The sequence below is a fragment of the Aphidius gifuensis genome, linkage group LG4 (assembly GCF_014905175.1).
Source record: "Aphidius gifuensis isolate YNYX2018 linkage group LG4, ASM1490517v1, whole genome shotgun sequence".
Taxonomy (NCBI): Eukaryota; Metazoa; Arthropoda; class Insecta; order Hymenoptera; family Braconidae; genus Aphidius; species Aphidius gifuensis.
In genome coordinates, this window is record NC_057791.1 from 6317029 (window position 1) to 6339749 (window position 22721).

General features: G+C 27.0%; 2 protein-coding genes across 2 annotated transcripts in view; one reads left to right on the forward strand and one right to left on the reverse strand.

The window, feature by feature from the left end:
* Window positions 1–1341: 1341 nt before the first annotated feature.
* LOC122854921 (ubiquitin carboxyl-terminal hydrolase 32-like) lies at window positions 1342–6426 on the forward strand. Its single transcript, XM_044155958.1, has 5 exons — window positions 1342–1476; window positions 2149–3484; window positions 3751–4023; window positions 4244–4510; window positions 5022–6426. Exons 2-5 carry the CDS (start codon window positions 2165–2167, stop codon window positions 5949–5951), a joined length of 2790 nt encoding a protein of 929 aa, XP_044011893.1. The 5' UTR covers window positions 1342–1476; window positions 2149–2164; the 3' UTR covers window positions 5952–6426.
* The window catches only part of LOC122854923 (follistatin-related protein 5-like), a 154937-nt gene continuing 138573 nt past the window's right edge, over window positions 6358–22721 (reverse strand). The window contains exons 6-18 of the mRNA XM_044155963.1: window positions 15397–15560; window positions 15183–15317; window positions 14627–14759; window positions 13917–14077; window positions 13702–13825; window positions 11610–11903; window positions 10818–10939; window positions 10598–10735; window positions 9918–10133; window positions 9536–9686; window positions 8824–9024; window positions 8603–8749; window positions 6358–8525 (exon numbers count right to left, since the gene is read on the reverse strand). Of these exons, the coding sequence (XP_044011898.1) occupies window positions 8296–8525; window positions 8603–8749; window positions 8824–9024; window positions 9536–9686; window positions 9918–10133; window positions 10598–10735; window positions 10818–10939; window positions 11610–11903; window positions 13702–13825; window positions 13917–14077; window positions 14627–14759; window positions 15183–15317; window positions 15397–15560 (2216 nt within the window). The 3' untranslated portion in view covers window positions 6358–8295. The remainder of the gene's footprint in view (window positions 8526–8602; window positions 8750–8823; window positions 9025–9535; window positions 9687–9917; window positions 10134–10597; window positions 10736–10817; window positions 10940–11609; window positions 11904–13701; window positions 13826–13916; window positions 14078–14626; window positions 14760–15182; window positions 15318–15396; window positions 15561–22721) is intronic.

A 22721-nucleotide genomic window follows, 5' to 3' on the forward strand; every position in this document is an offset into this window, starting at 1 on the left:
GCATAATATGCGCATGATCATGCGCATTAAAGTGAAAAAAAATAAATACACAAAAGAAAGCACCTCATGAAAGAAAGCACTGGAAAGCACATGGGAATAAGGCCCTACTCTTCCTTAAGCAGTGTCTCCACGCTATAGAAATCTTATGCATGTTCTTGCACGAAAAAATGGAACATGTCCCATTGGCTGCGATAGTCTTGCAAGGCTTTTAAAGGCTTATTTCCACCAAAATTCTAGTAATTATCTAGTGATGAAAGATCATTTCTGAAGACACCGCTTTAAAAACATTTGATGCCGTGTCCCCTCCCAAACTAGGTGCTTTCTTTTGTGTATTTATTTTTTTCCTGTTTATTTTCGCGCATGCGCAGTTGAATGCGCAGGCAGCAAAAAGTCAGTTTGCAACAGCGTAGGACATGAGGGGCTGGATCAGCCATGTTTTAATTCTTATTTTTTAAGAATTATTTGTTTGACACCACTGTTCTTTCCTCAAGTTTGCATGACAGGCGCATAAAAGTGAAAAAAAAATAAATTCACAAAAGAAAGCACCTACTAACTTTGGTAAATTTCACTTGATATGTCTTCAAAAAAATTGTATTTGGCAGTATCTGGTATTTAAAAGTTTAAATTTAGTCATCTTTATGGTAGTTTACTTTTTAAACGTCGTTATATACCCTTAAAAAGTAAATCGCCAAAAAATGGTTATTTTAATCATAAGCATTGATAACACAACAGCTAACAAATTCAACTCGAAAATTCAACTCCTTTAAAAATAAACATTCTTGAGCTAAACAAGTCCTGGTAAAAAGTTTATACCGCTTTTTTCCGATATTTCTACGAATGCTCCAATTCCCTCCAAATTTCTCCGCATTACTCTATATTTTTTCGATTTACTTCAATTTTCTCCGTATACATTGAATTGTCATTAAAGCCTACGATATTTAGCGGATGTGGAATAATAACTCCATTGATAATAATTAATATCCGTTGAATGGGTGCCATTTCCACCGTAATCTTTAAGCCTCAAGAGAAATGCCCGATCTGATACAGAAAAATACCGTCTTTTTACTGTAATTTTTTAAAAAATATATACCTGCGTTTGACTAACTCTTCGACATTTATAAGAAACCTGAAATAAATTATTAAATTGCAAATAAAATATTTGATGCAATCTGATACAGTCTATAAAATTGATAATAATTAATTTTTTTTTTTCGTTATTATAATAAATTATACATTTATCTCAATGGGTCACACGAGGTAGCGTTGTTACGATAAACAGAGTATATGTAAAATAACGATGATATGCGATGCAATGCGATGAAATAAAAAAGTTTTTTCGCTTTGATTCTTTCTGATTCTTTCCGTGCAAGCGACCGGCCAGTCCGCCATACCGTGTTCCGCAATGGCGGTCAGCACACGGCGAAAGTGGGATTGCCACGAGATCACTTTTTGATCATTATAAAAGAATAAAATTAAGTAAGTAATTATTAATTTTTCAAGATCATAATTTTTTATAACTATTAATTAAAAAATTCAATATTAATAAAAAAAAAAAAGTTCAACAAAACACCCATAAATAGTGCTATTTCACGTTATTAATTTTTTGTGTTGAACAATTGTTTTTCTCCTCATCCATTATCATTCTTTGATAAATTATTAATCTACAAAAAAATTGAAGAAGTAAAAATGTATTTTTATTGATATTAACGTATTAATTATAAACAAAATGAGCATTGTATTATTCTAACCTCAAACTGACTTGAATGCAGCAATTTGCACCATTTAAGGTGGTCCTAACGCGGCTTTTAGCGTGAATTTAGTGATGCAGCGTGATTATAGCTTAAATTAAAGTGTATTGAAAATATTAAAAACCGCGTTGTTAAATGTTAATTTCGGGGTTAAGACTAACACATATTAACATGAAGGCTCGTTTCTTTGCGTTCGATTCGAATTCGGTTTTTTCAAGCCTCACAGACGCTTCATGTTTATATGTGTTTGTTTTAACCCCGAAATTAACATTGGCAAGCTCAACTGTAGGTCTTTGATAAAGCGCTTGAAAGCATTGCAAATTATAGCCTCATTTTTATTAAAAATAAATGCTTTAATTATTTTGTTAGTTTATTAATAATTTTAATTATCATTTAACAGATAAATTATCATCCGAATGGATAGTCAAATTAGTGATACAAATTCTGGCAGTGTATCAATGATTCATGGTGTTGAACATGGTCCATTTTTACCATCAGGTTCAACGTTAAATAATATATTTAATGATACATGTGATATACAAGATGATACTGTCATTGAAGTATCAACACCAGCCGGTGTTTGTGGTCTTCGTAATCTTGGTAATACATGTTTTATGGCTGCTGGATTACAATGTTTGACAGCATCACCAACAGTACTTGGTCATTTTTTGGATTTAGAAGATAAAAATAATGATGATGATAAATTATTAACACCATCTGGTACATTAATGTCACATTTTAGTAAATTATTAACTAAAATGTGGTCCGGTAAATATAGTGTTGTTAGACCAATTGAATTTAAACAAACACTTGGTGCATATCATTCACAATTTAAAGATTATAGACAGCATGATTGTCAAGAATTTCTTGCATTATTACTTGATACACTTCATGAACAAATGAATGCTGCTAAAACATTAAATTTAAATCATTTATCAGTAATATCAACTACAGCAATAACGGCTACAACTACAACTACTACAACTACAACTGCCAATTCAACAAATAATTTAGATAATAATTCAACAAAAATTGTCGATAATGATTTATTAACTGCCACAATTAATGATGATGATAATTTGTTTAACAATTCACCATTATCAGATTGTCCAAATAGTCCAAATGTAACAATGGCTGGATCACCAAGGGGTCTTGATTCATCAATTGATGATCTTGATAGTGTTGCTAATTCATTATCTGGTTCACCAATTAATGATGATGATTTAATTGATAATAAAACAGATTTTATTTATAATAATAAAATTGAAAATAATAATACAAATCAATTAAATGGTACTAATGAAAAAAATAATTGCAATGATTTAAATGATATTATCAAAAATGCTAAAACAAGTAATACAAATTTACTTGGTAAAAATAAAAATTTTAATGATACACCAACAATTAAAAGTGAAAAATACACAAATAAAAAAATTAATAATACAACAAATTTAATTGAAAATCATGATTTTAATTCAAAATTATTAATAACAAAACGTATTAATGATGTTGTTAATAATGATAAGACTGATTGTTTAACAAATGATGAATGTTTTGTTAAACGTATGAAATATGATGATAATGATAATAATAGTTTAAATACAATATTAAATTATAATAATAATGGTGCAGTTGCAACTGATGATGAAGTTGATGCTGATAAATTTTGGATAAAACATTTAAAATCAAATCAAAGTATTATTGTTGATACATTTCAAGGACAATTTAAAAGCACTGTAAGTTTTTTTTCCTAATTACTATTAAACAAATTAATTTAATATAAAAAAAAGGAGAATATTATATTTTTATATTTTTTTAAATAAATATTATTGTTTAATATTCTCCAAGATTAAACGCGGTTATCTTTCCTCCTTTTCTGCATTCAATAACACAACAGACAAGGTTCAATAGATCGGACAAATTTAAAAGAAATAAAAAAAAAATATATTATTATAGTAAAATATGAAATTATTTATTAATTCTAATTGTTTGTGATTTACAGGTTGTTTGCGCTGAATGTAAGCATGTTTCTGTAACATACGAGCCATTTATGTATTTGTCAGTACCATTACCACATGCTATGGAACGTCAATTAACTGTAACATATGTACCAGCATCAAATGAACCAGCAACAAGATGTGTTTTATCATTAAACAAACAATCACGTGTTGTTAAAATGAAAGAAGAACTTATTAAATTACTTGGTATTGAGGATCTATCAACAAACAATATTGCATTTGCTGAAGTTTTAGAAGATCATATCGCTAGAATATTGGTAAATAATTTTTTTTATTATTCTTTCTAAATGGAGGGTTAAGAAAATGGCATTTTTTAAAGATTAAAATATCGTTGATACTGCCCTCCAATATAAAAAAAATCAATGAAAGAACACTCTTGTTATTGATAGATTAATTACAAGGCTACATTTCATTAAACATTTATCAATTTTTAAATCCAATTTACTAATAATAATTTTATTTAATTATTTTTTGCAGGATGACAATATGCTATTGAGACATGTTGATGATACAAATAGAACAATATATGCATTTGAATTAACTGAACCACCAGCTGAATCAACTACAACAACACCTGATGCAACTAGTAATGATCGTTTAACAGATACTGATTTAACACAAAATAATACAAATGATTATGTTGAAATTGGACCATGTATTATATGCCTTGAAGAATTGGATGGTGACTTAAGTAGACATGATGAAAATAATTGTAAATTTGTTGTTTGTGATAATTGTGTTGAGGTAATTAACTTTTTTTTCTTTTATTAATATAAAATATGAATTGATACTTTTTTATATAAATAAATTAAAATCTCAATGATGACCAATGACAGTGTCAATCTAGCAGTTGGGGTTTACAAACTGGGTACATAATTATGTTACCAATGGTAATTAATACCTCGGGAAGGTCTGAGACAAGGTTTATTAAAACACTCTAGCTGGGTGGTGTTATAATAACACGCATGGGAACCAGAAATGGTTTGACAATTTTCAATTGCCTGGGATACTTTGTCAATGTGACATTGTTGAGGTGATTATTGTTAAATTGGAAACTCGTGTAATCCGCATTTTGAGTACAATCTGCAAGCTAGTTTTTTTTTAAAAAACTGGAACTCAATTCAGACTAATTTGATACTGTCAATTTCTGAGAGATTATTTATTTTATATATATATTTTTTTATCAATTTTAAAAATTTATTTTTAAATATTTAACTAATAAAATTTTTTGTTTTGATTTGTTTTTTTTTTAAAGGGATATTTTACAGTACCACGAGATTGTCCATGTTGTCCACGTAAAGTTGATAGTACGTCATTTACAAAAATTGATCAAACTGGAAGACCAAGACCAGCAATTAGAATATTAAATGTACCACTTGTATTGCGTCATGATACGACTGATGAAGCACCAAATAATTGTAAAGGAACTAAATTATTTGGTAATCCACATCTTGTTAAATTACCATCACGTATTGATGCCAAAGATTTACATGATGTTATTAAAAAAATTGTACCACAAGATAATGAATATACCATTCATTTTGTTGATGGACAAGGACATCATTGTTCTCGATGCATGTGGAATTCACGTTGTACTGGATGTAAAGTGCCTGATACTGGTTTAATAAATATATCATCAAATGATACACTTGCTGTTAGATATACAGATAATGTACCAAAACAAATACCACCAATTGATCATATTAGTATCAAAAAACAACGTCCACCACATCCACTTTCACTTTATGATTGTCTTCAGGCATTTAGTCAAAGTGAAACTCTTGATGAACATAATCCATGGTATTGTCCAAAATGTGAAAAAAATCAATGTGCAACTAAAACACTAACTGTTCATCGTTATCCACAATACCTCATAGTCTATCTAAAAAGATTTGTATTTCATGAATGTGTCAGTATGAAACTTGACAACAAAGTGACGTTTCCATTAGCTGGACTTAATGTGGGACGTCATCTTTATGATCTCTATGCTTGTGTATGTCATTTTGGAGGTGTTGCAGCTGGACATTATACAGCATATGCTAAAAATCCACGTACAGATATTTGGCATTATTACAATGATGAAATAACAAGTAGACAAAAACCACAAGATGAAGATTTTAGTAATGCATATATCCTATTCTACAGTCGACAAGGGACCAATAATTCAAAACCCAACAATATTTGAATAATTAAAAATTTAACACATATTATTATTGGTCCAGGAAAAATTGTCACTAGTAAAAATTATTAACTCTGCTTTTAATAATTTTCAACTTATACCGTAAACCGTACTGTTGATTATCTCAACAACAAAAACTACAAAAAAATACTCCGTTATTAAACATAATGACAGATCAAAAACAAATTAGTTTATAAATTAATTACATTTTTATTTTTTAAGATTAAAAATGAAACTAGACAATTGTTCCTTTATATTTTTTTCTTCTTCAATTAAATTTTGAAGAGATTAACAGAAAATAAACAATTATTAAAATTTTTTTTTATATATTATATAAAAAAATATCATTGCAAAAAAATTAAATTAAAATGTTAAATTATTTATTGTGTTTTGTTCTTTCTTTTTTTTTTTCTTTTCTTATAAGGGGAAAGGGGTGTACAGTGTATGAAAAAAAAACAAAAAAAAAAAATTAAAATTGATTGTGAAAGACAAAAGTAAATAAACGTAATTTATTAGAAAAAAAAAAAAGTTTAAAAATGAATCGTTATTTATAGAAATAAATATTTAACAATTTTACTTAATAATTTTTATTAAATAATTTATGTTGTCTTTTTCATTGTTACAATGAGTTATATTAACAAACACACATTCACACAAATATACAATAATTATTGTTGTGTCATTATGTGCTAATTATGATTAAAATGTTTTACAAATTGTTTAAATTTTTATCAAGCAACAGAATTTTTTTTCTTTTTTTCAATTTCAATAAAATTATATTTGTGACATTTAAAATATTAATAATATTTTGCTGTCTTCAATACAGCGGGTCCATAATGCATATTTATATTTTTTATTTCATCGCTAATTAACCAATAATTTATTTACAATTTTATAAAATTTTTTTTTTTAGATACTTGAATAGTTTTGCTTTATTTATAATATTTTTTTTTAATTTCACGAGAGTTCGAACGCATGCGAATGTAGAATTTTATTAGTGAGGAATTTTGATAATAAATTTGGGTAATGCATAATACTGGGTTGCTTAAAAAATATTAATATTAGATTGTTTATAAACTAGAAGATAAAATAACTATTTTTTCTTTTTAAGTTAAGATTTTTATGAATATTGTTAAGACTCAAGGATATAAGTATATATGAAAAATTTAAAATCATTTTTCTTTTTTATGCTCATCATTTTACACACGTGCTAAGTTTTATAAATTTCAACAAAAAATGCTTTTTAAACTAGCAGAACAAGCAGTCGTCATTAAATTTTGACAAAGTATGCATAAATATTTGATAAATCTAGTTGAGAAATTTTATCAACTCTATAGACATAATTAAAAAAATTAAATTGTGTTCAAACTCTCATTAAAAATTTAAAACTAAATTAAACTATCTTTGGAACATAAATTTTTATTGAAAAAATAATAAACAATTGAAATTACGAGGAGGATAATAGACAATCTCACAATTTTGTTTTTCCAATTCTTATACAATTTATTTATAATTAAATCGATATCATACCGGTATCCATTTTTCCGTTATAAATATAAATATTTTTAATATCTTCATTTTTATTATAATTTTTTAAATCTAATTTTACAGAATTTTTATTATTTATTAATAATATTTTGAGAAATTATTCATGTTATTTTTATGATTTGTGGTATGATTGATTATTTAAACAAAATTTTGTATGGGAGAATTTTTTTTTTCAATAGCTTTTTTTTTGGTAAATCTTTTTTATAAAAAATTCTACTTTCACACACTTTACAATATTACGTAACAATATTTTTTTTTTATCATTAATATTATGTATTATTATTAACATATCACTAATTATTGTTAACTGTGAGTCTTTACAATTAATATGAGAATGATATTTTACGAACAAATGTTCAACAATCATGAATGATTTTATTCATATATTTTTATAATTTTTTTTTTTCCAAGTGAAAAAAAAAACACATCCTCGTTAATTTAATTTGTTTTATTGTGTCAAATTTCTCTATGAATAATAATAATCATTTTTTTTTCACATTAATTAATAATTCTAATAGTTATTTTATTTTATTTTATTTATTTTTTTGAAAAGACATTACGAGGGCACTTTGTTATTTAAAATAATTTTTTTTTTTATTATTTATTTATTCTCGTAAAAGTTTATCATAGATATAATTATTGTTTATCAATTTTTCCACAAATTAAATATATAATATAATTTTTTTATTTATAATTTTTTCAATTTATTTGATATTTTAAATGTTTTATTGTATCAGAGAAATTAGTAATTTTTACAAAATTGTTTCGAAAACTTTTACTGTTTTTTTTTAAAAAAAATTATTCAATGAAGTGTCACTGTGAACCATACAATTGCACCAGGATGTACCAAACCACCAATTTCACAATTAACTGTTCGTGTTTCGCCATTTAATACAAATAGTGCTTCTGTCGATGGACTTACCATATATCTACCAAATATTCCACTTTGTACAATTGGTCGATTTGGATTTTTCCATTTTGTTAAATTAACTGGCATTGCTTTTCCAACTCCTGTTATCATTTCAACTTTTCCTGTTAATTCATAAATACAAATATTAAATATTAAATATATTTAAACATACATTTAAATTAATTTGAATAATAATTACCGGTAGATAAATTAAGAAATAAAATATCATCTTTGTCTGTTGATGATGCATAAAGATCATATCCATGAGTTGTTTGTGATGGATAAAATGTCATGTCACTTATGTTCAATGTGGTTTTAACATCAAATGAAAATTTAAGTCCATTTGCTTAAAATAAAATTAATCATTATTATAAGTAGGTACATTATTTTTTTTTTCTACAAACTTTTTTTTATACTTACGTAATATTTCTTGTACGACAAGTGTAACACCAGACTGTTGTTTATCTAATGTTACAACATGACGTGAATCTGGTGATACCATTGGTCGTCCAATTAGTTCAGGTTTGTGTGATAGCACAGTGTCAGTTAAATAATCTAACAATAATTGACCTGATGGTTTTCCAGTTACTGGTTCTTCACACTCGAGAATAACAAAACTATCTGAAATATTTAAAAAAAAGCTTTGTTTATTTTTAAAATTATACTACATCAATTTTATGCTTGATAGATTGAAAATAAATTTCATTTGATATTTTAAAAATTGGATAGTTTCTAGAATAATTTGTTGGATTATATATAGTTGGCACGGTGATCTGTGGATGACTCTGAAAATTTTTTTTCATTCTAGATGTAAAATCCGCAAGTCACAGTGCCAAGCTCTAAAACCTCAAGAAAAATAACTAAACCTGAAACTCATTTGTTGGCTAGCTGAATTTACCAATATTCATTGATGTAATATTTCAAATAAAAAAGATAAAAAAATACGATTATTAACATAGTCTAAAATAAAATAAATTCATTCTGAATTTTGAAAGGTTTCGAATTTAATTTCAACGAAGAGACAACTGCTTAGCCATTCGAGGAATAAGTATACTATTTTCTAATGTATTTTTACATTTATATATTTCTAAATCTAATTATATCATTAATAAAATTGAAAAACAAAACTTACATAAAGCAGGAAATTGTATATTAATTGGTACACAATTATAAGGTGCAAGATCAGCACTTCTTGTATATCTCATATTCGCTAAATCAAGTTTATACATTCCTCGTTGATTGGTATGAGTGACATATCCGTATTTGAACATCTGTCCAATATCCTGCAACAATAAGACATTTATATACAATAAGACATGTATAATATATACATAACACATATTAAATTAGCATAACAGAGAAATCAATTTTCTCAGTATGTATATATAATGTAATACGTGATGGACATATTGATGATGACGATGATGATGAAGGTGATAATGATGAGGTAGAGATTGACAAATAAAACGTTTAAAATGTATAATCAAAGTTGATGTATGTCTGTATGTGTTTACCTGTGAATGTGGAATGTATAAACCACGAACAAGATCAAACTGTCCATCAATTGGTTCTGGATGTACTGTATGATGTTTCCGTTTCTGTGCAGCATCCCTTATAACTTGTATTGTCTTAATACCAATATCACGTTCTGAACGCCAATTTAATACCCATACTTGATCCAATGCTGGTACGTATTGTAATTCAACTGGATATTTATCTGTTGTGACAACCTGAAGAATAATATTAATAATATTTAAATTAGTTTTAATTTATTAAAACGTATAATTAATATATTTTAAATTTAAATTTTCTATTAAAAGTTGAAAGTATTTATTTTTGTGTTCATTTGAAAATTAAAAAATTAAATTGCATATTTTTTTTTCTATTTGTATTTTTATTTTAACATTTATTTTGTGATAAAATATAATTTCTGTTTAATATTTTGATTAATGTGTAGATAAATTACTAAATCATTAAATAATTTATGCCATGAACAATTTATATTTATATTTACTATGAATAAATTTGAAAACATAATTTTCCTTTAAAATATTTTGTACCATTTCACATTGACAATATTATTTTCGAATTAAGTGATATAGTGACATATACTTTAATAATTCAATTACTCTGGTGCTTTAAAAAATAAAAAAAATATCAATTTAATAAATAACAAACTGTTTTTTATACTTACGTCAACAACGACCATCTGAATTTTACTGATAACCAATACTCTGTCTTTTTCTGGCTGTGTTACATAGACATAACGATTTGCAACATTAATTGCACGACCCCAGCTGCAAGATATTCCCTTCTCACCACAAACATATTCCTGTATTAAGCAAACCAAAAGATTATTTATTTTACATCCAATTATTTGAAAAAAATTTAAAAAAAAAAAACAAAATTATCACCTGTGTTCCTGGTATAATGTCGGTTGATCCAATTTGATGATATAAACGACATGTTGATGGTTCATAAACAGATATACCCCATTCATGAAATGAAAAAAATCTTCTTTCCTCATTAGCTGCTGCTAAAAAAATTAAAAAAAAACAAAATGAATTACATTTTAAAAAGTTTAAAAAGAAGTAAAAATATGCGGCTCTCGTTTCTCATTAGTAATAATCAATAGTTTTTTTTTTTTTTTTTCATTTAATTATAAGTTTATTCGTTATTTTTTTTTTTATTGTTTTTCAAAATGTAATTTACAAATAATTTTCAAAATATTAACTAAAATATAAGAGCAAGAAAATGAAAAAACTTTGAATTCAATTTTTTTACAGCTAGATTTTTTAAATGTGGTTTTATATATTTTTTTTCTTTATAGTTTATCTTGATCAAAGTTTATAATGATAAATTTATTTGAAAGAATATATAGCCAATTTATTCGTGGGCTTATATGAGGCTATAATAGTTTAGCGAAAATCAAACATATACATAGATTTAACTGAAAATACCAGACAAGCGCAAAACCACAAAGTCCGCAATTCCAATCGGATCAAGAGTCAAAACTATCGATGGTAGAGGGGAAAATTTAAAAGCCACCAATCGTTCATTGGTTTTGTGGTTGGCTTTGTTACAGATCATTGCTTTTCAGTAAATCGAAAGTGGGAAATTTAAAATATAATTAAATAATATTAAATATAAAATATATTTTAATTAAATCAAAACAATAAAAAATCATTATTATAATATATAATTACTTGGTGTTGGTTGTTCTTGTATAACGAGACTACTAATATCTCTTGTTAGACCACCGATACTTGTCGCTTGACACATGTATGCACCAGTATCAGCATAACCAATATTTTTTATAATTAATTTTGTTCCATTACCAATTATAACATATTTGTCTATTTCATGGTTCATCAGTGGTTCATCATTTTTTAACCATTCAACATGTGGCAGTGGTTCACCAACAACATTGCATGACATTGTTGCTTCTTCACGTGGACGTTTTGATTGTAATCTTGGTGTAACTCTGACTTCTGGTATTGCTAAATAAAAATAAATTAAAATTTGTTTAATAATTAAAATCAAGTGTTATTTTTTTGCCTTAAAATATATTTATATTCATTATTTCTAGGGCTTCATGCGGTACGAGACGAGACGAGATTCGACGAGTCTCGGTATCGGTCTCGCTCGTTCGCACCAGGTCTCGGTCTCGGTCTCGGTCTCGCAATTTAAAGATTTTAGGTCTCGGTCTCGGTCTCGGTCTCGGTCTCGTCTCGCAAGTCTCGCCGGGTCTCGCTTTTATACTAATATTTATTCGTCCAAGTAAAGTAAAAAAAGTGATTGAATAATACCATGTATATCAAATTCGTGTAAAATAAAAACAATTAATATTGTATTACTGTTTTTTAAAATTATAAAATATAAAATAATGCAATAAATATTGAATTATATTAATTAATAAATTGATTATTAATTTTAATATTAATAAAATTGATTAATCATACAAAATTATGACGAGAATTATTTTTATATAAGACGTTTGTTTTTTATTTTCATTTATTAAATTCATAAAAAAAAATTATATTTATATCAAAAATATATATATACATATATATTTACATTGATTTATTTAAAACTTTTTACATATTTTTTGAAATAAAAAATTATGTTTATATTTCTATCACTGAAATTTCTTTTTTTGCTATTGGACATTTTAAAAAAAAATTTGATGTTTTCTTCAACGTGACCACAGAGGAACTGAACAACTTCAAGGATAAAGCATCAGAACGTCCTAATTGTGTAAACAAATACAGTAGACATAATCTTTCTGTTTCCAGAAAAAAAATAAAAATGAAAGACAAAACGAATGTTCAAAGTGAATCTTGAAAAATTTAAAAATCGTTAAATTAGTCTGAGAAAAGTCTTTAGAAATGCCATAAACAAATAGTATATTTTCTTTTTTTTTTCTTTTTACTTCATCGATATGTTATTTTTTCCAAGAGTAAATCATTGCTTTTGAAACATCAAATACAAAAAATATCAGTTGAGGAAAATATAATTGGCGTAACTTAAGTCTTTACAATTTTCATTGATACATAATGAAGCTTGTGAATATCTTGTGACTTTGGCGTCAGTGCCCTACTGTGCAGTGTCTTACTGTGCAGGAATATAACAATTCTTTTCAATATTATGATTCGATACGGTAAGAGGAAAAAAAAAAATATTATTTAAAATTTTCAGAGTCTCACGAGGACTAGCGAGACTTTCAAACGCATGACATCTCGGTCTCTTCACGGTATCGTTTTATTGATTCAAGGCGGTCTCGGTCTCGATTCTCGGTATTGGTCTAAATAAAAAAAAATTATGCGAGACCGAAAATAGTGTTATTTTTGCATAAATTTATAATTATTTCAAATATAATTTATATATCTATAAATTTATATATTACTTTTTTTTTTTATAGCTTTATAAATACATAAATTTTTTCGATAGAATCAAAATAAATTAGTTTTTCATTTTCATTTTTATTTTTACCCTCCTAAATAATATAATAGCTACAGTCCAATCTCAAACTATCTCATACTGAACACAGTTTAACTAGGGCATTTAATGATCCAACCAATATCGCGTACATCGTATAAACCGAGATGAGCGAGGGATTGGATAAACTGTATATAGAATCGTGACTGTTTGTGATAAGATTGTTAGTGAGGAAAGAGAAGATTTTAATAGGATTTTTTTGTTGATGACAAGATAGAATTACCACAGACGCAAAAAAATAAAAATAAAAATTAGGAAAAAAAAAAAAACGATATTGTTTTATTTTATTTGAAGACTTACTGTGAATGGTTAGCATGTGGGTTTGAACAACATCTTTATTTCTCAATGCATGACAAGTATAATTGCCAGCATGAATTAATTGTACCCTAGTGAGATACAAACTTCCATCATTAAATACACGAACCTAAAAAATAAAACAACAAGAACAACAACAATAACAATGTAATTTAATTAAAAGTTTAAATATTTTTAATTGAATATTCCACAATACATACATCTGGTTCACCAAGTGCCTCGAGATCAGCATCATTACGTCGCCAGACGATTGGAGGTAATGGTGTACCAGTTACATCACATTTAATCTCAACATTGTCACCAACACGAGCAGAAATGTGATTTATTTCAAGTGATTTATCGAGCGAAACGACTGATACACCTAAAATATAATATAATTTCAATTTAAGACACAGCATTTTACATCATCGTCTTTAGTAAAAGACTCTTTATAAATTAAACTTATATAATATAATTATATTTAATTAAAAAAATAAAGTAATTGCAAAAGGAATAAATTTTTTTATTTTAAAGTTTTTTCATTGTCTCTTCAAAAAAGTAATTCTTCAGTCAAGATAAAAGTATAAACGTACAGAGACATGTCAAAGAAATAAAAAAAAAAGGGTGAAAGAGCTAGAATAAAACAAAGTCACAAAAAAAAAAAAAAAAAAAAGTTGTCTAGAAAGGATATGACACAATGAAACGGAAGAAATTAACGAAATGACGAGATTGTGTGGCAAAGATAGTGACTATTTCCACCTTGAATATATATATATATAGTTGAACTTTTATTCTGACATTAATTAAACCGTCAAAAGATATCAAGAGAACTCCGATGTTATATATTTTTTTTTGTAGAGTATATATTATATGCATGTATATATAATTAATTAATAATTTTTTTTTTTTTTTTTACTAGTATTAATCTTACTGTAGAGTTTGCTAAATGCCATGTAAAATTCATTGATGTTGAGACGTCCGTCTTTGTCAGCATCGTCGTAACTTATCATGTGTCCGAGAGAGCAGCCTTTGCTTAATTGTTCCAAGTCTTCTCGTTCTGCAATCTAGCATTGTAACACATAAAATTAATTTAGAATTATATAATTAATTTAAAAAAAATAAATAAATAAACAAAATATAACTTGTTTCAATTGTTATTTAAAAAATTCAAAAAATAAATTTAACTTTTTTTAGTATACTTTCAAATAAAATGAATAAATATATTGTTTACTCAATTTTCTAATTTTTATAGAGTATACTTGAAAAAAAAAAAAAAGCCCTTATTTTTATTTTTAATAATTTTTATATTAATATTTGTATTGGGATTGTACGAACTCACTCAAGTTAATTAAGTTAAAATATTGTTTAATTAATCAGGCAAACTTTGAATATTTTTCTACGAATTTGTATTTTCCCAGAAGATAATAAATTACTTGACTAATTATAATTTAATTAATTTGATATATTATTGTATGTTTTTTTTTTACCTGTTCAAGTTCTTCACGTTCAAGATTTCCATTGTTGTTCTGATCATAATGTGAAAACATAATGCTAACAAGATATTCTTTGCTATGATTATCCTGAGTCATCAATCGAGCATGATTGTATAACAATAGATTGTCCTAAAAGAAGAAAAAAATAAATAATTAATACACTGGAAATAATTATGAATAAAATATATATTAATTTTTATTTATATACCTTCATAATTTCGTACTCTTGAGCAGAACAATCTTCTAGATCATAAGTTTCACTGTCAATCATGTTACTTTTATCATCATCTTTGTCATATTGATTTTTTGAACTAAAAGTTGGTGATGTTGCTTCACCAACTGGCAGTACCTTTGGTGTTTCTCCGTGTTCATCTGCAACAGAAAAAAAAGCAAAAATTTAACTTCAAAATACATGCATTATTTATAATTTAAAATTTTCTAAAAAACTGTTGTTGATTTTGCAACCTGTTGATAGTGTTAAATATATATCTAGTGGTATTTGATATTGCAATATCTTAACGATACTATACTTTAACATACAACTTTTTAAACTTCAACTAGATACGATATTGCTTTCTTCTTGAATTCCAGTATAAATTTATTTATTTTTCTTTTTTTTTTAAGTTCAGTTTATCTTCCGTAAAAGGCATCCAGTTGAACTTTTTTTTTTTTCTTTATTTCTTCAAAGTTTGTAGTTTTCTATCACGCTTGAAGTGTGATGTACAAAATACAAGACTTGATACTATTAGAATTTTCCAATTGTTATCTACAGAATGCAGTACACCCCGTGTATATTATAGAATGTTTGATGGAATTTCAAGAATGATATCACAGTGATTACCAATTTCTCTCAGGGAAAAAAAAACATATTGAAGATGATTTTTGAAAAAGTTATTGAGAAAAAAATAATATCGACATAATAATTGAGTTGATAAATTCACCACAGGTAAAAAAAAAAAGCTATTAAAATTATATTAAAAATAAGCATAAATTACATTTTGATATCTTTTTTTATATTTTTTCAAACATAAGAAATAAATATCGAATGTTTAAAGTACAGTACAATATGATCAAATATAACTCATTTTCAATTGATACATATATTTTCTACTTGGTAAATTGTAATGTTTGATAATAGTAGTATTTAAAATTGACCATATGAAAAGGAAATGCTTTGAGCCGTACCTAAATACTTGCTCTATATGATTATAACTTCCATTATAGTTTAAGCATTCCAACTAGAATAATCTATTGCTCTAGCATTAAAATAACCAGAAGCTGTTTCGGACAGTATATAGTATTTGTTTGGAACATGCTTTACTGAATTCATAATAAACAAGACTGATACAACACTAATAAGTAATAACGAATAAGTTTGATAATAAATATTTCGAAGATATAAGTTAATTGAAAAATTAAAAAAATCAGTTACCGCTTATTTACAAATTATTGGAAATTTCATTGATATTGAGGTGGTTTAGTCAGTGGCACGAACTTGAACCACAATATTGTCAAAGCAATTAAAGACACAGTTTACTCATACCAACACCCTCACGAAATGTACTCTCAGTAATACACTTCAATGAACTCTTTGATAATGAATTCTCACTCAGCAGTTATCGTAGTTGATGTAAATACTTGGTAATCTTGGAGGATAGCAAAATTTTTGTTCAATACTTTGAATTAAAATTTTATTTTTTGGCTGTTTTTTCTCTTATTATCAAGCAATATACTAACCAATACATTCAGAAATATTTTGAGGTTTAAATAATAATAATAGACATGTTAAAATAATTAAACTTCAATTTTAATATTCAAAATTTTTCGATGAATAAATTTGAACGTAATATTGATTTTCAGTATTAATTATCTGAATAAATAATTGATAAATTATCATTTGCAAATTTCGTAGAAATAAATATATAAATCGACTAGTTGAAAATATCATTTCCAACTTATGGATTTCAATAAATACATTCAGCTCCGGTATGGACGGAACAATTAGTGAAATTAATTTTAATTGGAAATTTCTTTTTCAACTGGTAAGAGTGTTGTTGTTTATTTAAGAGATTATTTTTCGACAGTACAAAAATTCATGGTAAGATAAAATAGTTTATTCATGTAAATTATATTTTAATTGCGTTAATATAATTTAATAAAAATTAAATAATCTGAATAATCTAATACCTTGGGTGTAACAAACCAAGCACCTCTATTAAAATATTTTTTTAATATTTGATCTAAAATACAAACGTGATGATAAAGTATCCCGGTTAATTCATCACAAACAAAAACAGAATACTCAATGAGCTTTATCGTTTATATATTTTTGATTGAATAAACATATCCTTTACTACGAAACTCCGGTATTTTATTAAATTTTAGGTTCAATATGCAAACACTTTTTTATTTTTATCTCATCCCTAATTTAACTCAACAGTTACCATTATTATAATAATTGTCGTTTGTAAATAAAGTTTTTAACTGACTCAAAATGATAATTCATTTATTAATTAACTTTTAAATTAATATTATTTGTCATTTTTAATTTAATATTCAAGCTTGACGAGATTGTCAATCGGTAGGTAATTCATTATTAAAAAATAAGTCAGCATAATTTAATTAACTAAAAAATTTCCTTTTCAACGTGTTTGTCGTTTTCTATATGCATTAAAACTTTTTCAATTTTCTCAGTCAATCATATTTATAAAATTTTAACTTGTCAATACATTACGGTGTCGGGTCAAATCAACAACACATAGCAACAGTATATATTTAGTCAATAATGTTTATCATATAACATGTTTAATTTACTTTTAAAAAATCGTTTATGATATTCCATCAAAGGATGATATATTTAAACAAAATATAAAATAAATTTTTATTTTTCATTTCAGCTCGAACAAAATATGCCATTGAAATTTAAACAATAGAAGTTGATAGCATATCAGCTACCCCTTTTTTTATCTTTTTATATAAAACTGAAAATAATAAAAAAAAAGCTAATTTTTTTGAGTTCATTGAATATAAAGGACATATATATTTTTTTCACATACTCGTATTGTGGTTATGCATAATACGGAGTGAATATTTAATTGATTATTGGCATATGATATTGGCATTTAAAACGATGAACATGTCACATGACGCGTTGAATGTCATATCAATAGAATTTGAAGTGGATACACCAGTCTCACACACGATTCAATATTTAGATATATATAAATGCGATGAGAGCTATAGGTATATACTTGGTTTGGTAGTGGAAAACTTGTGAAAGACTATTATATATATATATTCTCGAGAGGTTATCGATGCTTGTGTAATTTAACAAGGATTATTCTGGACATGCTCTATAACCATATTTGATCCATGTTGTTCTTCACCTTTACCAAATTACCCTTATCCGGACAAAATTTACACACAATATTCCTTTATTTTCTACCCTTCATTGAGCTCCACCTCTTCAACCACTTTAAGCTTTTACTTCTCTTCTTCATATACCCACAGAATGGAATATTCTATAGCATAACTTTTCCAAACATTTCATGAGAGTTGGACATATTTCATCAAAAGTTTGACGTCTTGTAATTATCCTTGTTTATACTATGTTAGAATTTTGTTATAGTCAATTTATTTACCTTTTCAGGTGTATATGTGATAACGTTTTTTTTATGTGTCATCCTGGACACTTTCCTGGTATGTTATATCAAATAAAATATTTTTGCATTTATCACGTTAGAAAATTTCAAAAAATATTTGCCGTTAAATACTATGCCATTCATTCAGGACAATTTCTTTATTCTCAGTATTATTTTTTTTGTCCTCTGTATTTTCATCATCTGCCCATTTTTGTTTTTCTCCTGAAGCAAAAAAACTGTAAATAACAGCACCAACAAGATAAATTATGCCGACAATTATAAAAACTGCTAACAGCAGTCTATATAAGAGATAAAAGGTATGTTAAATCGATTTTTTTAAATATAATATATAAAGAGTCGATATTGATCTGGTCTTCGACAATAAAACCAGTAAGAATTGGACTGATGATGATTCTGGTGAACATAATTTTTACGTAGGTGGGACGCTTCGCGTTACCTACGTATTGTTCATACCTGTTTTTCTTCGTTTTAATTTTCTTTATAACTGAAGATAAAACAGAAGGTATTTAATTATTCATGCTACTATGTTAATACAATAACAAATGTCATTAATTATTTAAAAATTGAACAAATAATTGGTGTCTCTGCTGGAAATTGAGCCTACGGTTTCAGAGTGTTTATTAACTGTTGAAGCGTTAATTTTTTGATAACTCAATTTAAAATAAAGTTGGAAATACATTGGATTATTAGAAAGAACTGACGTGCGATTGTTGCTAAATAAAAAATATTTAAAACATACATATAGACACACAGTAATAGTACAAGTATTTTATTTTTATTATAAACAATTTATTTGAGTTTAAAAAAAGAATTTCAACATTAATAAATGCACACACAATATTTATAAAGCATTGTATGTCATTTATCAGTTTAATAAAAAAATAAAAAAATTTGTGTGAAAATGGGAAACGTACGTGTTTTTTTGAGATATTTTTTTTGTCATAGGGATGGTGCATCAGCTGATGTTGTCGTCATAGCAACCAATATCTGGCAATATAAATGTGGGGTTTGTATGCGCCAGTCGATTAAGTTTATCTCGTGCTCCAGTTGTGTATATTTTGTTTAAAATTAAAGCTTGTTTTTTATATTTTATATTTTTTCAATTTTATTTTATGTATTTTAAGGTCGAGATGTTTAAAATATTTGTAAATTTTTGACAATTGTAAAATAGAAATCAGTAATTCAAAATGTGTAATTTGCAATGAGCACATAAGAAAAAATAAAACTAGCAAATAAAATGTATTTCTTACTTCAGGTCAAAAAGCAATAAAATCATTGAGTTTCAAATTAAAAGATATAAAGTTACTGTCTTGAATATACTAAGCTTATTTATATTTTATATTGATTTTTTAAAAATATTATGTGCTGTATTATTTAAAATTGTTATTGACTGGTTAACTTGTTTATCTAAGTTTATGGAAAAATTCTTAGAAATTTGCTTGCAGCAAGCGTTTGAATCTATATGCATTAACTATAATTTTTTATTGAAATTTTCTTGCAGAGCGTCTCAACGATAAGCTTAACTTAAACTATTTTAAATATTTTCTTCGTTTTTATAGATGTTTTTGCTGTATTATTGAAAATTGATTGTCAATTATTTTATTGGTAACTTCATTAGAGCAACAAAGCTGCAATATAAATTTACGTTTTAAATTATGTATATAATTTATATTTATCGATTTTGTATTAGATACAATTTTATATTTTTTTTTTATTATATTAATATTAAATTAATATGATTTCAATATAAATTTACAACGCTATTTTTGCCTGAAGATCTTTATTTAATTTACCTATTTAACAGGTTGCTAAATGCACTCCGTCAAATTTGAAGATTATTAGGAAATCCAATTAAGTTCACCAGTAACTTCCCAGGTAGGATCCCACAAGGGTGAACGGCCGTGCCAGGCTTGTTACAAGCTTGTGTTTCCTAGCCTTGGTGGACTAGAATGTGCCTAGCTTGGCACAGAGAATTTTTCCAGTCATTGCACAAGACTTGTTAGTCCAGGCTTGTAACAAGCATGTGTCAATCGTTAATTCCAAGCCTCACACAAGGTTAAAAATTCCAAGCTCGTGTCAAACCTGTATTTATAGTCATTGCACAAGACTTGTTAGTCCAGGCTTGTACCAAGCCTGTGTCAATCGTTAATTCCAAGCCTCACACAAGATTAAAAATTTCAAGGTTGTGTCAAGCCTGTTTTTCCAGTCACTAGACAAGCCTTGTTAATCCAGGCTCGACACAAGACTGTCCCCTTGATTTTTCCCGCCCTCACACGAGCCTTGTAACACAGCCTTGTGTCAAGCTGGTGCCCATTGTTTCACCAAGCCCGACACGAGACTTGACTTGTGCATATATTTAACTCAAAAAAAAAAAATTATAGTAATTAGATATATAAATTTAATATAAATTTCAAATAAAAATTATCAGGCTTTGACTATTGTGTGAGGCATTCGCAAGGACTGTGTGTTCAGTTTCAATAGAAATAATTTATATAAAAAATTTTGACGACCACTTTCATCAATACCCCGATGGTTGACATGATAGTGCAACAAATAGACTACGATTTCTTTCTAAGAACAGCAGTCATCATATTGTAACAAACTAAAACAGTCTTTTAAAAATTTATTATGTAATACCTAATATAACATGTAAAATTGAATAAATAAATTTTGTTTAAAAAAAAAAAAAAACATGATAGTGCATTGGACTTCCACGTGAGCGGCCCCGGATCGATCCCGCGTCGCGTCCCTAGTTTTTCGTTTAATTAGAATTGTCTGAATTAAAAAATGACAATGTTGGAATTACTAAATTAACAATAATAATAGATTAACCATAATAATTTATTTATATTTTTTTAAAAATTGTTTTTGGAAGCTTGTGTCAAGCCCGAGGCACAAGGCTGGAATACGAGTCTTGACACAAGGCTTGGCACAAGGCGTGTCATCAAGCTTGTAACATAGGCACATGTCCAATCACTTAACAACCTTGGCACAAGCTTGTAGCACAAGCTAGACACAAGCATGTGAGCCTTGTGCACAAGCTTGTGCCAGGCCTGGCACAATCGTTTACTCCTACCTGGGAATTGGAGCTTTATAAGACAACATTGCATCTTAGGAAGTTCCTATAACCGGGCATATCTGCTGGTCAAGTTAATCCTAATCTTATACTAATTTCATATGTAGAATATTTCTAGGTGCATTCATGTCCCTATTCCATGTTATTTTTGAACATCCAGTGGCTTCCTCGTGACAGAGGAGATACCGATTCTTTTGTTTAGTAACAAATGTTCTTTCACCACAATGACTACATAATATTGTAGTACGATATTCATCGGTGAAAAAAAAATCAATCATCTCAAATCAATCTTTTTGTTTCATCATTATAAATTTTACTATTTTTGTTTACTAGTTTATTTTATTTTTTATTGAATGTAGGCGATATTTGAGAGGATATTATCAATGAGATTATTTAGGTTTTGACTTGAAATTAATTTAATAGATGTACATATAAGTGAATCTCTTATTCGGTCGTGGATTAAATAATAGAAAATATCTATCATGCAGCGAGCTCCTGCGACCGAATTAGCCCTTAATGGGTTATGTGAGTCTCTTGAGCTCAAAGAGAAGACTGGCTTCTTTCTTTCAAGAGAAGCCTATGGAACCTGGAGCTGTCGGCGGATTAAACGGATAGATATAGTCATTTCCCAATGGCAAAAATGTGTCCGTCAACAGTCCAGGAGTCCATCATATTTTATGGGGTATCCCTTAGACCAAGGTCTACAATTATTCATGGTGAAGAAGGACTATAAAGAGCAAAAGTAAATTGCTTTACCTTCCCTGGTGGAAATATTTCTCCGGAATTGCTCCGGAT